The following is a 15,291-nucleotide window of genomic DNA, read 5'->3' as shown; positions in this document are numbered from 1 at the left end:
ACACAAGAAAAGGTGGGCCCATTGTACATCTCAGTGGTAGCAAGTGTAGTAGTCCCTGCTTATTTATGAAAGTCACTTAGGCCAGTCACTTCTCTCGGTCTAGCCTACCAAACAAGGTTGTTGAGAGGATAAAGTCAGGATGGAAGAACATTCCTTCCAAAGGACCTTGGAGAAAGGACAGGATAAAGAGAGAAAGATAGCTTTCCCTAAGCTACATTCATAAGTGCCAAGACTGGATCATTTGACTGTGAACCCAGGCACATGTCTTCACCATCCAAGAATAATGACTTTGGTGGCTCACTCATATAGTCCTGACCGGCCACCTGACTGGTTTACATCAGGCTCACAGGTTTGCCTAGGCCAAGACCTGTATAACTTTACCAACGTAAAAGCATTATATGTCCATTACCTAAGTTACATTTAGCTAAACTAGAACCAGTGAGAAAAGCAATTCTGTTTGAGTATCACTTGTCATATGCAGATGATACACACCTGAGGACATCCTTGCAGAGAGGGGGGAAAGGATGCTGTTGGTAGTGTCCAAATACTTCAAAGACAATTGGCTGGCTCTTAATGTACTCAATAAAAGATTTAGTCACCTCCACTGCAATCTGAATGAGAAGACAGAAGGGGATGGGAACACTTAATGAAATGTAAGTTGAAACATTGACTCATTAATCAAAGTTTGCTAGAACAAGTCATACACAACTTACTGTCCACTTAAGTTCTGCACTAGGAAAACCAAATGCTTAACTTTGAATATGTGACCTTTATTAGGATGTTAAATTTAGAAAGAATTATTGCTGAACTGTTAATAAATAAGCACATTTATTAGCAACTTCTATTAATTGATTAATAATAGTCTTATACCAAACAGACTCATTTTCCCCTCTTTCCCTGGAGTTCTTCACACATTCCATCCCAGTTCACCAGAAACCAAGGCAACATGCCTTTATTATCACAGGTCTTAAAACAAGCCTCTTTCTCTTTCTAAAGTCCTAGAAGAAGCCTTAAACATGTCTGGGTCGAAGTGTGCACAGTCAACTGCATCTAGTAGAAGGCAATGTGGTCTTACAAGAGTCCAAATCTCAAACCTGCCATAGAATCAATCATCAAGCAGTGGCAAACATTGTTCTTGATATTGGGCACCATCATTAACAGCCTCCATTGCTATCACAAAGCTCAGCTCCCAAGGCGGTATTTCTGTCCTGGGTGCAGGCTCTGCATAGACGTTATCAAAAAGCATCAGCTTCATAAACTGTACTAACATTTTGAACATGGTAGAACCCAAGAGGTGGCCCTCGTCCCGTGTTCTTCAAGGGCTCTGTAGAGAAGGCCTCATCATGGCGGTGGATGAAACTGTAAGAAGATACAGATTCTCTTATGGTTTTTAAAGCTATTATTCCTAGTCTTATGGTGTATTATATAACTTAATTATGTATAAAGATTTGTTTAAAATATTGCTCATAATAAGTTTCTAATATAGCAGGAACTATTTTTCCATTGGAGAATTTTTAATTTTATTTATTAATTCACAAAACTTAATTAATTCACCTTTCCAACTAATCAAATAAAAAAAATACTAAACAGAAGCAGCACAAAAGACAAAATGTATGATAAAACTATTTATGAACATTAAAACATCAGGAAGAACAAGAAAACTTAATTAGGCTCAGTACCCAGTTTTCTGGGAGAAAGGAGGCCTTTTAATTTTTTTGAAATAAATATATGTATACAAATTTATGAAGTCCATCCCCTCCCCCCTGTCCCAATCTGTTTATAGTTTCATTTTAAGTAACAATCGCTTTTTGCTTGCCATCTCCTGTTGGTGCATAAAGAGATGCAACAAAGATTATTAAATCCCAGCAGTCTGTAAAAGATAATTGAGACCAGGGCTGAATCTACATGGAGCTTTTTATTTTTCTGCTTTCGATCCTGCTGAATTCAGATGGATTTGAACCTGAGTCTTTGTTCTCCCCCCCCCCCCACTTGAAACAGAAACTGATCTGCATGATGCTGCAAGCAGGCGGGTGGGCAGGCGAGCGAGTGACTGAGGGGAGGCAGCTGTTTGGGTGGGGGAGCCAAGAAGAGCAGAGACAGCAGCAGCCTCTCACAGAATGAGGCAAATCTCTGCTGCGAGAAGTGTGGATAGGGTTGTGTGATTCAGCTGCCAAGCAGCCATTCCCACCCGTAGCAGCCAGCACTGCGCTGAGGGGGGGAGGCACGGGCACCAGTGCGCCGGTTGACGCCTGTGTGCGTGCATTGACCGGCGCCCCCACGCCCCCGCCCCCCCGCGGCATGGTGCGGTGCTGGCTGCTACGGGTGGGAACGGCTGCTTTGGCGGCTGCATTGCACAACCCTAGTGTGGATTCTGGAGCACCTTAAACCTTGAAAATATAAACCTTGCAACCAGTAACTAGGAATTCTTTGAACTGGCACCCAGCCAACCAGGGACAGAATGCCTTGCTACAGTGTGGGAGCCACGAGGCAGCAACAAGTTATTTCAGGGAAAGCGGACAGCTGCACACTTACTCATGCCGATTTTTCAACTATCGAGGGTTATATCCACTCCAGGATTTCGCAGGGGAAAGGTAGGGTCACTCCAGATCAATCATGATTGTTACAGATGGAAAATTTAAATTGCCCAAAATCAAACTGGAAATTGCATTCAGTGTAGATGGAAGGGACTGAATCGACCTGAGATTGAAATAAAAGCTCTGTGCAAATTCTGCCCAGGAAGGGGATTTAACCCTACTTATCCTGTGCTGTTTTTGAGAGTGCATTTCCATCATTTTTATTGTCATTCAAAAAGAAAATAAGATGGGGGTTTAATGTCTTTTTGCCTTTAAAAGGCTAACAGTGCAGGGAGACCAATTCCCTTTAGCACAGCTAAGCAAAATCATGGCAGCACATAAACTTTTAATGGATAAACAGAGATCTGTGCTTCTTGTTGTGTCTGTGTCCCACCTTAGCCATTAAATTTATCTAGCACATTCTGCAGTTATCACTTGGAAAACAATGTGAAATTGCATTAGCAGCTAATCAAATGCTACTCTGACAAAAAGGAGTGAAATGGTAATAGAAGATGAGAAGATTCAGTGCAAGGGATCCTTACAACCATGTATGTTCAGGCACATGCTCTCTAAGGACAGAGCCAATTCAGTTTCCTCTAGCGCGTACCAAGGCTCCTGATTACTTTTCTTCCTATACAAAATTTAAGTAATTTAAATTCCAGACTACAGCTTTCATACCTTTAAATATAAGAACAATTTTAATAGATTGCAACTTTGTTAAGCCAGGAAAGGATGAGATAGACCAATGAACCATAAAAGGAGGAGTGAGCACAGTCCCTCAAGCAACCTATGCTTCCACCTTGAAATTCTCTGCCCTTGAATAAATGTAAAGGAGAATGAAGGATTCTGTCTTACTTAAACTGGCAGAAGATGTCTGCATATTCTGCTGAGATGCTAGATGCCTGCAGGACAGTCACTCTGAAAGTAAAGATGCTACCCAGCTTCAGGTGATCCAAGACCGTCTCTAAAGGCCCATCCATAGCAGATTTTTCTGGACTGTCCAGAAGAAGGTCCTCTGGAGTGGCTGAAGAAGCATAATCACAAATGTGTAAGCAATGTGTACAAGTACTATCTTTTATATCCTGGGTGGTACTACACAGCACAGTGGCCTGCACACTGAGGAAGAAAACACTGCACATTCTAACACCATGAATAGACCAAGGTCTCAATCTCATACTGGATTTTGAGAAGCACAGTTGAGTTACCACATCATACCATTCTTACTGAAAAAAGTTATAAGGATAAAAAGAAACGGGGTAGTAGATTTCTTAGTGCTGAGGCCAGAGTCTCATATTACTTTTATTAATATAGAAATCAATGCCCTGCTAAGAAAAATCATATAGAACGTCATTCGTGACTATTCATAGATATGCTGCCCCTTTCCTATTACATACACTGGGGAGCCAAAACACAGTAAAAACTGTTTCATTAGTCATTTGCTCCACTGTCTCACCACGTAGATAGAAACCAGCCAATGAAGTCATTTTTCCAATTTTCCACATGGGAAGATCATTAGTGGCTCAAAGCTTTTCCCCATCCCCTTTATGCCCCCCCAGTGAGACTTCACCTGCACAGGTGTTGTTGTTGACTTCATCTGCTGATGGACCCATGTCTGTTACTTGGCCCTGTCCCTCTACAATGCGCAACTCCTCCTGAGAGGTTCCAGAACGGGACATTCCCACCACAGGACAGGACTCAGACTGGAACTATAAGGAATCCAAGAAAAGGGTTAGAATACAAATAACACACTTAATGAATGCCGTTATTAGTTTCTTCTTTCAGTGGTATATTTTCCACTTCTCCTTTTTAATCAGTAAATATTAATGCAATGGCAAGATCCAACTGCAAAATGACACCAGACGATTCATGGAGAGGGGAACTTCTACAGAGCTTTGAATAAGAATGATATAGATTTGTAGCATCAGTGTAGTCCCATTCTGTATTTTAATTAAAAATACACCACTTCCTCCTTTCTTCTCCAACACAACTATTTGTGATGCAGATGTTTCAATAATTGGTTGGCCCTTCATACAAATAAAACAAACCAGCCAACTCTGATTTCTATGTTACATGTAACCAGCAGCAAATTTAAAGCTATATATTGCTTAGCATTGGAGATGGCCTACATGGATGCCAAATAAATGTTCAGGAAAGCTTAGAACTGTAGAAAGAACACTTAGTGTTACTGAAAACAATCCCTCCTCACCATTGCATCACTCTTCTAGTTCTGAGTTTGCATAACAAAGAGGTTAATTTATAAACAGCTGGGAATGGTCAATGCAAGCCCAGGGGATAAGATACAGTCAGCTTTGACTTTTATTCCATACCTTCTCAAAATGCTGATCATCAAAGGAAATCTTGGCTGTTCCAGACTGTCGGACACCTGAACCATAATCTGGTGCTTCTTCATCCGCTGGAAACAGGAATGCAGTGATAAATTATAGCTGGGAAAGAAAAGGTCACCATACCCAATAGCTGAGAAACAAATCTACAGCCTCATAGGGTCTGATATTTTCCAGTTGTACCAGTTTGTCAGATTACTTAGACTTGCTGTCACCCTTGAATGTAGATATTTGTTTCATTTAAAACATTTCTATTCCGCTAAAATAGGATTCCCCAAGGTTTCAAACACTGAAACATTAATGCACTTCAACATTAAAACATCAAAACATGAAAACAGCAGTTGAAAATATGAGTGTATATAAAATATTCAAACAATTCAACAATACATTTAAATATGCAAACATACATAACAAAATGAGCAGGACCAATAATAGTGAGGAAATGCTAAACAAAATGAAAAAGTCTTTATCCTGGTGGAAGACAACTATAGAGGGAGAGAGAGATGAATATTCCTGAAAACTGCTTTTTAAATGCATGGTTTGGGGGTTTCAACATTACAGAACCCCAAAGCTGTGCCCCCTTAAATTACAAAAACTTCCCAAAATTTTGGCATATCAAAAATTAGGACTTAAAAAAAAATGACCCAAGGTGAAACAGAAATTCTGCTAATCCATGGCCCATTTGGCACACATAGGATAATGTACTTTCAAAGTGCTTTTGCAGCTGGATTTTCCTGTGTGGAACAGGATAATCTACTTCTGAAGTGCATTGAAAGTGCATTATCCAATGTGTGCAGAATGGACCCAGATCTCTGCCATCCTGTTGGCCAAGACTATCTTGGTTTTTCTCCCAACTCCCTACCCTGCCATTTAACTTGGCACAGAAGGCAATTGCACATTCAATCCAGATGGCTTTATGGTTTGACAGAGAAATTCTGTAGCATCTGCTTATACAATTGTACTATTGTACTTTTCTAGTACAATGGAAATGTGAAAGTATGCATTTTGCCAAAAGACTGCATTTTGCACAGACTGCTTACATCCATTCAGATACCCATACCAATGGCAGGTTTCATTGCAACACTTGTCATGCTTGGTATAGAAAATAAAGACTGAAATTAGCTTTTACTATGGAGAAATTATGGCTGTTTGATGGAGGAGAGGTGCTGTGAGACAGCATGATGCTTGCTTGAAGCACTTTCAAGAAGTATTAACTGGAGCAGCATGGGAAATAAAATCTGGAACTGTAACAATCCAAAATTGCAGAGAATATATATTATATACATTTGTTCCTCTAGATCAGAGTGGATCCAGCTGATGCAAGGTTGTAGAGGAAAAAGATTCAGATCAGTGATTTGTACACTGAGAGAATAAAACTCCATACATACCAGTTACATTATGCAACTGTACTAGGATCATTTGTTGCACTGGCTCAGCTGCTGTACCAAACCCATATTATTGAGAATCAATACAGGGGCCATGTTTGTAAGTAACTTACACTCTGGATTGGTCCAATTGAATGAAAACATCAATTAAAGCGCTTACAGTTCTTGGAGGGCAATGGCATGGCCTATGAGGTAGTGCTTATAAATGTTGTGCTACACCCCACTCCAATCTACCCCATGCCTGGCATGAAGCCCCAACATTAGACAGCAATTCTGGATAGCAATTGTGATACCTACACTACATGCCACTTGGAGCAACCCCTGTGATAGCAACTAATGCAGAGTAAGAACATGAGTGCAAGAGAGATCATTCACTAGAGTGTTGCTAAAGCGGAAACTGATAGCCTAAACATGGTCATTTAGTAGTGGTGTATCTTATGTGTCCTGATGTGATAAGTGGAGTGATAATGTAAGTAGAGGAAGGCATCAGGCATCCCAGGAGGTCAAACTGCCTTCCAAGAGCTTCTCAGAGTTTCATGAAATCCTGACTGAGAAAGCCTGCTGTAGAGGAATGACCAGCACATCACCTTCCTCCACTTCATCTCTTACCTGATATAGCCTGAACAGCCACACGCAGGAATCCTTTCACTTCTCCCTTCTCACTGACAATGGCAACACGATGGACCAGAGGCACAGGATACAACAAGTTGCTGAGATACACAAAGGCTCTGGAAGGAAAAGTAACATAGGAGAGTGGTCACTGCGCCTCATGAATGTGCTTCTCCAAACATACTCCATAGCCGACAGCAGCTGGGACCACAGTTCACCGCTCACATCACAACATGGCGCTGCAAAGCAAAACTAAAGAAAGGCAGCCACGGCCAGCCGGACAGAGAGGGGGACTCAGCGTGCTTAGAGCAGAGTTCCTGTACTGAGCAGTGAAGCGAAAGCATAGCGGGTTAGTGAGCGCTAGCCGAGCATACCTCTCATTCTGTCATCTCCCATGGCTGAAGGGAGGGGAGGGGGTGTTGTGCTGTTGCAACAAGGAAACTAGAAGAAGGACCTCTAGCATGAGAGACTAGGCAACTAGTACCCTGGGTGCTGTCATTTGTCCAAGAGCCTGCTGCTGCTGAGTGGGGCAAACGGGACAGAAGAGAGAGCAAAGAGCAGGGGTCAAAGGAGGGAGACAGAAAGAATGGGGTGGGGAAGCCAGAGGGTAGCAGAGGAAAGTAACAGGGAGAGTTGTATTATTCCTCAAGAATACCTTTCCAAGGTTTGAAAGCTGAATTTCAAGCCTGCTTCAAATGAGATCTTTTCTCATTAAAACATAATGCAAGGAAGAAAACAAACGTCCGTAAAGATATACTGCAGACACCTCCATTCAACCAAATAATCTAAGATCGATTCAAAGAAAGTATCATAATGAAACCAAACATTTGGCCTCTTGTTACTGTAGAAATCCAAGTTGCTACAGCTTTCTCTTCCCCTCTTCTCCTGCCTTCTTATAGATAAAAAGAAGAATCCTAAGCAGATCTTCTTAGAAGCTCTATTTTATCCAATGGGGCTTATTCCCTTTCTTTCATTCATTCATTCATTCATTCATTCATTCATTCATTCATTCATTCATTCATTCATTCATTCATGCATTCATTCATTCATTCGATTTATATACCGCTCCTCACTGTGACATCTCATGGCGGTATACATGGAGTAATAGAATTAGTACAAGTCCCCCATTTTCCTTGCATATATGTCTTTTAAATGTAGCATATATTCATAATGTGGTATCATAGCTCCATAGCATGCATTTTAATGAGCGTTATACCTGCTTTCTGTTCTTGCAAACTCTTCCCCATGTGTGTGGCTATATCTGCAGATGGAGAATTCACTGCATCTCATGAAACAGAGTCTAATAATGAAAGCAAAAACTACAATATGTCTGTCATTTCTTATGGTGGCACAAGATTCCCTTATGGTTTTGCCACCACAGACCAGCATAGCTATGTAGCTAGAATTTGTTTGTTCTAATTATTCAGTTTGTGCCAAGATTTCACCGGAGCTCAGCCCAAGAGCTGAATTCTGGAAGAAAAATATTTCTGCTTTTTCCTCAGTTTTGAAAATGACAGTGTCCTTTCTTATCACACACTTTAACAACTCAGTAGTATACATAAAAGTGCAGAGAAAGAAATGGGATCACTGAAATATATTTTAAATCCCTCTAAAAATATGAAGGTACCCTCTAAAAACATGCTCTGTACTTTTCATACCAATACAAGAGGCTTCATGAATTACTAGAGGTCTCTCTAATCCACTGTCCTGTTTCTAAGATAGCCAGCCAGGGAAACCCATGAGGAGGAAATAAAGAAAATAACTACCCACACAGTTGCCTCCCAGAACTTACATTCAGGAGTACAGTGCCTCTGAACATAGTGGTTCTATTTGGCCATCATACCCTAAAGGAGGAGATCAGGCATGAGCCTGTCCATCTCCATTCATCTATCCAATCCGCTTTTAGAATCTTATGCCAAACAAGTTCACTGGGGGTACAGGTACAAGTCAAATTCCTGTTGGAAGTCTCCCAACAATCTACTCCCACCAGTATAGCTTGCTGACACTCAGCTGGGCAGTGGGAGGAAACTGGCAGACAAAAATGGGGAGCATGATCAGTGTCCCCAATGTGATTAAAGAACCCAGAAGTGACATCATCACATTGGGGAAGCTCTATCAGTTGACTGAAACTCTATGACTAAACTACAGAATCTTGGGTGAACGTTTGAGCATTCCTGCTGGCATGTTAAAGTTGCATTATCATGCCAGGGATTCCAATTGTGTCCCACCCTCATTGTGAGTCTCTACCTCCAAGGTATGCCTTCGCTTCTCTCTCCCCTCCCTTGCATTGTAATTCTATTTGTCTCCCCTTTTATTTTCCACTCTCGCTCCTTCTCACCCATAGTCTAGGTCATTGGAGCCAAAACAGGGCAGAAGGGAAACGGGAAGCTCCTCCCCCCCCCCATCTCACATCGCTGAGTGTACAACAGCTATTGAAGGTGATATACAGCTGACTGAGAGTCTGGTCAGGCACTGGTTACCTGCCACACGTTGGACATATCATGTATTGGAGACCTAACAGGAGGCCTGGGAGAAGGATATAAATGGTTAGTGTTCCATTCCAATGACACTCAACACATTATGAAACAGGCTGAAATCCAAAAGACTGAAGAAAGAATTGTTTGAGAGCTGGAGAGACTGAGAGACAGAAGTAGTAAGAAGGGAGAGGGGAAAATTTAGGGAATGGAGGACAATGAAATTAAGGACTGGAGAAGGGATTGCAGAAAGAGGCCATGTATCATTAAAAGAACAGAGTAGGAAAGAGGCACTAACCACAAGATTGGTGAGGTGCAAAGACGGCATGCTCAGACCAAAGAAAAGCCTTTCAAAAGGAAGACAAAAGTGAAATAACCCCCAATTTTGCTAAAGCTTTGGAGATAGAGCCAGCAGCTAAAAAAATAAAAAAGGAAAAAGAAAAAAATTAAAGACAAGGATCCAATCAAAGCACACTTCACGAGAAATGTGAACGGCACAGCTGCTGCATGGGGGAGTCAATTTTGTGTGACTCAAAAGACCCCCAAGAACAGTTCATAGGACTGGGGGAGAGGGTGTTTCCTCATTGAGCTATTTGGTAGTTTGGCCTGTTTTGAAGTCTCAAATCCCCCAAAAGGAGAAAAAAAAAGGAAGAAGCCAGCTCTTTCGGTCTGAGACTGCAGGACTCTTCCCCCATCTCCCTCACTGGCCTCTCTAAGCCCTTTTCCTCCCTCTCCTGCTCCCATTTTCCTGAATCCTGCCTCCTAAGACCTCACCAACCTCCCCACTAAACGAAACAGGGGGGAGCAGTCGTAACATGGATAACATAACCTTCCCTGAACAGCAGGGGGAGAAATTCACTGAGAATAAAATTAAACCTGGTATTAGCAGCTTCTGAGCTACAAGTTCTTGTATTTGGTCCTGTGAAGGACAGAGGGTTATAAGGCAATAAATATTTGGTCCTGCCTAAGCAGAATGAAGAGCCTCTTGTGGCGCAGAGTGGTAAGGCAGCCATCTGAAAGCTTTATCCATGAGGCTGGGAGTTCAATCCCAGCAGCCGGCTCAAGGTTGACTCAGCTTTCCATCCCTCCGAGGTCGGTAAAACGAGTACCCAGCTTGCTGGGGGGTAAACGGTAATGACTGGGGAAGGCACTGGCAAACCACCCCGTATTGAGTCTGCCAAGAAAACGCTAGAGGGCGTCACCCCAAGGGTCAGACATGACTCGGTGCTTGCACAGGGGATACCTTTACCTTTACCTTTAAGCAGAATGAAGTCAAGCCTCTAGCAAAGAGCAGCCAGCAGGACAGTGCCTCATTAGAGTATATAGGCATTGCCAGGAACTGCTTTTGTACATAAGGGTAATGACTGGGGAGTATGTTCCCAATTTATCACTTGCTAAACCAATTTTCAGTCTCAGAAAAGCAAGGAGAAAGCCTTTAACTGCCATATATGGAAATGGGGACTGGCCAGATTTACATCCCTGGAATAATTTATCTCTAGTGAGGGTCTCCGTTGAACTACAGTGTGGCAGAAATATCCCCCTTCCTTTATCAGGCAGGACAATAAGCAGAACTGATGCTGAAAGAATATTGTAAGTGGCTTCTCAATCCTGGAGTTCATATTTGCAAAACTAACTAATTCTCCACCAATGCTACATGGAATACCCAAAATGCCAGTCTTGCACTGTTTGTTACGTAAGCAAGACATGTTTGCTCTATTTCTCCCTGATTGGATTTACTTCCTACTTGTAGAACACACCATCAGTCTTGCCTGTGATATTTTGCTTCCTCGTCTCCTTTTTAAGAAGCAACTGTAATGTGCTCTATCTTCATGAACTATGTGGCCTCAAAAAGCAACCACTAGCTTTAGTGGAAATCTCAACAAACATGACAGAATGCTGGAACTATAAACCCTCTTGGTTCTGAGACACTATAAGCTGTATTTATTTAAAGGAGTCTGTGCTTAGTACAGAAACCTTGTAACTGCAGAAACTTTGGTTCTGCTGACATCCATTTATAAGTGGTTGTCTCTCTAGAAATAATATTTCATGTTTTCCTTACTGCCAGCTGTTTCACTATTAGCTCATCCCTCCTTGGATGTGGTCACACACCCATTTTTTGTGCTCCTAGGATTCATCTGTCCCTCCATGCCTTCCTTTACGTGGGAAAAGTGTCAGAAAGCAGGTCTCTTATGCGAAAGAGCTAGTTCCTTCCCAGCATGCTCTCCTAAGACCTCACCAACCTTCCTACTAAACTGAACAGGGGGGAGCGGTCGTAAAATGGATCCCGGCCATCATACAGTGGGTACTCCGGAAAGATGTCTTCCTCCAGGTCCTCCTCCTCCTCCTCCTTCCCCATGTGCTGCTCGTCAGCAGGCTCGGTGATGTCGGAGTCAGGGTTCGAGAAGGTGGGGGAGGGGGTGAGATCAGCCATGCGCTCGCTCATGCATGTGTTGAAAATAGGAGAGCTGTTGCAGCCAGAGATATCTGAACTAAGGTTAGTACAACAAGATAGGAGACAGGTTAACACCAGCTATTCCAAACACACACAGAGAGACTAGGCTTGCTTTGCCTTTCCTGTTATACCAAGCAGCAATGTTAATAAGGAGAGGAAGGGACAAAACCTTCCGAACTAGACACGTCTAACAGAGGAGGCACCAATGCCATCAGTTGTGAACAGAGAAGATCCAGTACACTCAATGGGGATCTCCCAAAGGTTATCATGGGAATAATCAGGTAAAGTAAGGTTCTTCTGGTCCACTAGCATCACCCCAATGTAAATCTTGACAATGAGTCCTATTTCAGCTACATCCAAACATGTTAAAATTCATGGCTTATCCATCACCCTGCCCTCCAACAGTTCCCAGCTGATGACATCACATTTTTCCAATAGATGCATGGGAAGCACATGAGAACACACATTATACACTAGGCAGTATATAGGCAGATATTTACACTTCAAGTCACACACACATACACACACAAAATGTACAAATCCTTCATCAGAGTTTTTTAATCATAACCTATTCTGGAAAAAAATTGGTTTTTCTGACTCCAAACCAACTAAGATATTAACATGCTGGTAAGGACTACTGGTCAGAATCCCATAGCATCTGTTGGTAAACGGGTCCTAGTGATACAAGATGTCAAGGCTACAAGAGGTAGTCCAGCTTATAGGCTTACAGGTTTGTAGAAGCCAATCAATGTGGACTATGATAGGCCTCCTGGGTCAGAGAAATTATAGGCTAATTATAGGCTAAGTCTCTTTTGACTTTGCTGTAGGAAATTCCAGCCATTGAAGGCAGTGTTTACAAGAGACTTTGACTACCATGTAACTGGACACAAGGCAAAAAAGGCCCATGCATATGTCAGTCTGCAGGTAAGAAGGCCTTTGCAGTGATGTAAATAGAAGTCTGTCTGCTCAAATATATAAATGTGGAGTTCAAAAAATGCTCCTTACAAATAATTGCCTTGATATATGATCCATTCCTCCAGTTCACAGAAATCTCTGCTCCAGTGAGGAAGCAGCAGTTCCCTGCATGGAACCAGTTGCTTTGATTTTCCTTCCCTGCAGGATTTCCTTCCTTTTGTGTTGGTCTGGCTTAGAATGATATTTAGATGAAGGCAGATCAAAGCTCTCACCTGCCAACCAGCCTGAACCAAGGGAAGCGGTCATAAAAGGGGTCTCCGCCTGTCACCACATTATCACAGTCTTCTATAACACTAGAAGGCACTTCAGCCGCCCGGTCATACATCTCTCGCATCAGGTCCAACCTCTGTCTGCAGTTGCGGAGAGGAGGAAAAGTCAATACACAAAACAGTGGCTTTGAATAATTATTTTCAACGTACTTGCATCCACATCACTGTCTTACATGCATGCCATCAGAGGCTGATGGTCTGCTCTCTAAGGATATACTAATTAAAGGAGAAATCTCCTCCATCCCTTGGTTAAAGAAGAACCCCCCAAATAATGAAGGCTATTTGTTCAGAACTTACAGTTAGGCATGGTTTGGATAATCCAAAATTTGGTTTGGATAATCCAAAAAGTACCCAAATCAATGCTGATTCAGGAACTTTTCAGATCTGAGCCGAAACACTGATTCCCTGAAATTCGCAATTCGACCAAGATTCGGCCTATTTAAATGCATTGCCCCACACAAACACTTTCTCAGAAAGTGCCTTAGAAGGTGGTGAGGAGAGAGCACCCACCAAGCAGCTGATGATGACAGGCATGCCACTTCCTTTGCAGAGGGATTTAAAGGGCGTGGGAGCACACCTGACATTATCGGCTGTTTGACACAATACTTTTACTTTAAATGCTCCCCCGACCTTTGCAGGCAGCTTTGCCTGTCACCATGTTAACACAGCTTTCTACAAAGCTGCCTGCAAAAGTTAGGGGAGGATTTAAAGGGAAAGTGGCATACAGGACAGCTAATTGTAACTGGTGCGCTGCCCGCTCACTTTAAATCCCTGCCCAAAGGTGCCTGTCATTTTCAGCTGCTTGACAGGTGCTCTCTTTCCCACCCCCCTTCTCAGGCCGCGCAGACATTCTCTGCTGCCTGGGAAGGGGGAGCAGAATGCATACAAAGCCCCAAAACTTCTCAGATTCGGCCAAATCAATTCATACCATTTTGGATTCAGCCCAAAATGATTTGGATTGAATCCAAATTATGTGAATACCCCTTCGCTTTTTTGGATTTGGCCTAATTGATGCAGGTATTCATGCAAAGGGATATTTGTGTGATCTGGATTCAACCTAAATTGTTTCGGGTCAAATCTGAAACAGTACAATTTTTGTGTGTGCGCACATGCCTAGTTACAGCACTGAACTTGTTTTACAGATTTGCAGCTATTCTCACAAGCACAGGTGCCTTTCGTTCAGCAAGCACACAGAAAGTATTCATTCGATTGCTCTGACATGTGCAGGAGCTAGATTCCAGCCTGTTCTTCTGCTCAGCGAAACATGGAAACATCAGTGGCATGCCAAGGCTCAGCCTAGCTTTAGCATAGGCCCACATGATCATGTGAGATATCTGCCTGGGATTAAACACCAATGTGGATAACTAGGGAGGCCATCCTGGCCCATGGAAACATAGTGTAAAAACTCTGTTTTGATTTTGCTGTAGACAACACCAGCTATTGGGGAGGGCATTAGCATATTCCGAATGCTATGCACATAACTGTTTTTGCAATCCTGCTAACCAAGTCTATAAAATATAAATCCATACCTGCTTTTTCAAGTCACCAAACACTTAAGCAGCCATTAAACAGCCTCTCAAATAACACTGCAGGTTCCATCCCTCTTTGGCAATAAGTCTATATCAGAACAGTCATGACTTCGGTCAAGGTAAAGTTAAAAATGCTTTTAGCCAGGTGCTGCAGTACTCTTAAAATATCACTGTTTACCTGAGCTTCTCCAGTGTCCAGTAATGGGTGGCTCCATTCTTCTGATCCTGCACCTCTACAGCCACAATGGTCCTTGGGAAAGGACGTTTCTCACGGTCTTTGGCAGCATCGGGAGGCAGCAAGTCCGGAGGCAGAGGGGAGTACAGAGTGTCTGTGAGAAGCACGAACTGAAATTGAACCTGGAAGTGAACAACCATGATTAAGACTGATTCATGGCAAAGGTCTTCCACTGCAGCTATGATCATAGGGACATCATAAAGCAAATAACAGTCATGAAAATTCACTTTTTGAGCCAGGTTAGTAACAACTGCATTTGGCTGATCTTCAGTCATAGCATTTCTTATGCAGAGTATTTTTAAAAGACTCTCAGTATTTGCAAAAGGACCTTTTACCAATGCAAATGCGTGGTTTGAATGATAGTGTTGTGCTTCTTCGCTCTTCTCCGCATCAAATTGTAAAGGAGGTAAATACTAGGCCATTTAAATAACTCTAGCTGTTTTAATTC

General features: G+C 42.4%; 1 protein-coding gene across 20 annotated transcripts in view; it reads right to left on the bottom strand.

Moving 5' to 3' along the window:
• KIF1A (kinesin family member 1A) overlaps nucleotides 1–15,291 on the bottom strand; it is a 131,182-nt gene that overhangs the window by 39,304 nt on the left and 76,587 nt on the right. For 11 of the 20 annotated variants that reach the window (XM_077349233.1, XM_077349234.1, XM_077349235.1 and 8 more), the window contains 8 exons: nucleotides 14,787–14,965; nucleotides 13,023–13,160; nucleotides 6,910–7,028; nucleotides 4,901–4,986; nucleotides 4,141–4,279; nucleotides 3,429–3,597; nucleotides 1,269–1,359; nucleotides 493–611 (listed from right to left, as the gene is read on the bottom strand). In XM_077349233.1, the coding sequence (XP_077205348.1) occupies nucleotides 493–611; nucleotides 1,269–1,359; nucleotides 3,429–3,597; nucleotides 4,141–4,279; nucleotides 4,901–4,986; nucleotides 6,910–7,028; nucleotides 13,023–13,160; nucleotides 14,787–14,965 (1,040 nt within the window). Of the gene's footprint in view, nucleotides 1–492; nucleotides 612–1,268; nucleotides 1,360–3,428; nucleotides 3,598–4,140; nucleotides 4,280–4,900; nucleotides 4,987–6,909; nucleotides 7,029–11,623; nucleotides 11,873–13,022; nucleotides 13,161–14,786; nucleotides 14,966–15,291 lie in introns of all 20 variants that reach the window. The other 9 variants (XM_077349223.1, XM_077349225.1, XM_077349228.1 and 6 more) reach the window with 1 other exon arrangement.

This window comes from Paroedura picta, chromosome 8 (assembly GCF_049243985.1).
Source record: "Paroedura picta isolate Pp20150507F chromosome 8, Ppicta_v3.0, whole genome shotgun sequence".
Classification (NCBI taxonomy): Eukaryota; Metazoa; Chordata; class Lepidosauria; order Squamata; family Gekkonidae; genus Paroedura; species Paroedura picta.
Note: the sequence above shows the minus strand (reverse complement) of the source record. Positions and strands in the feature narration are given on the sequence as shown.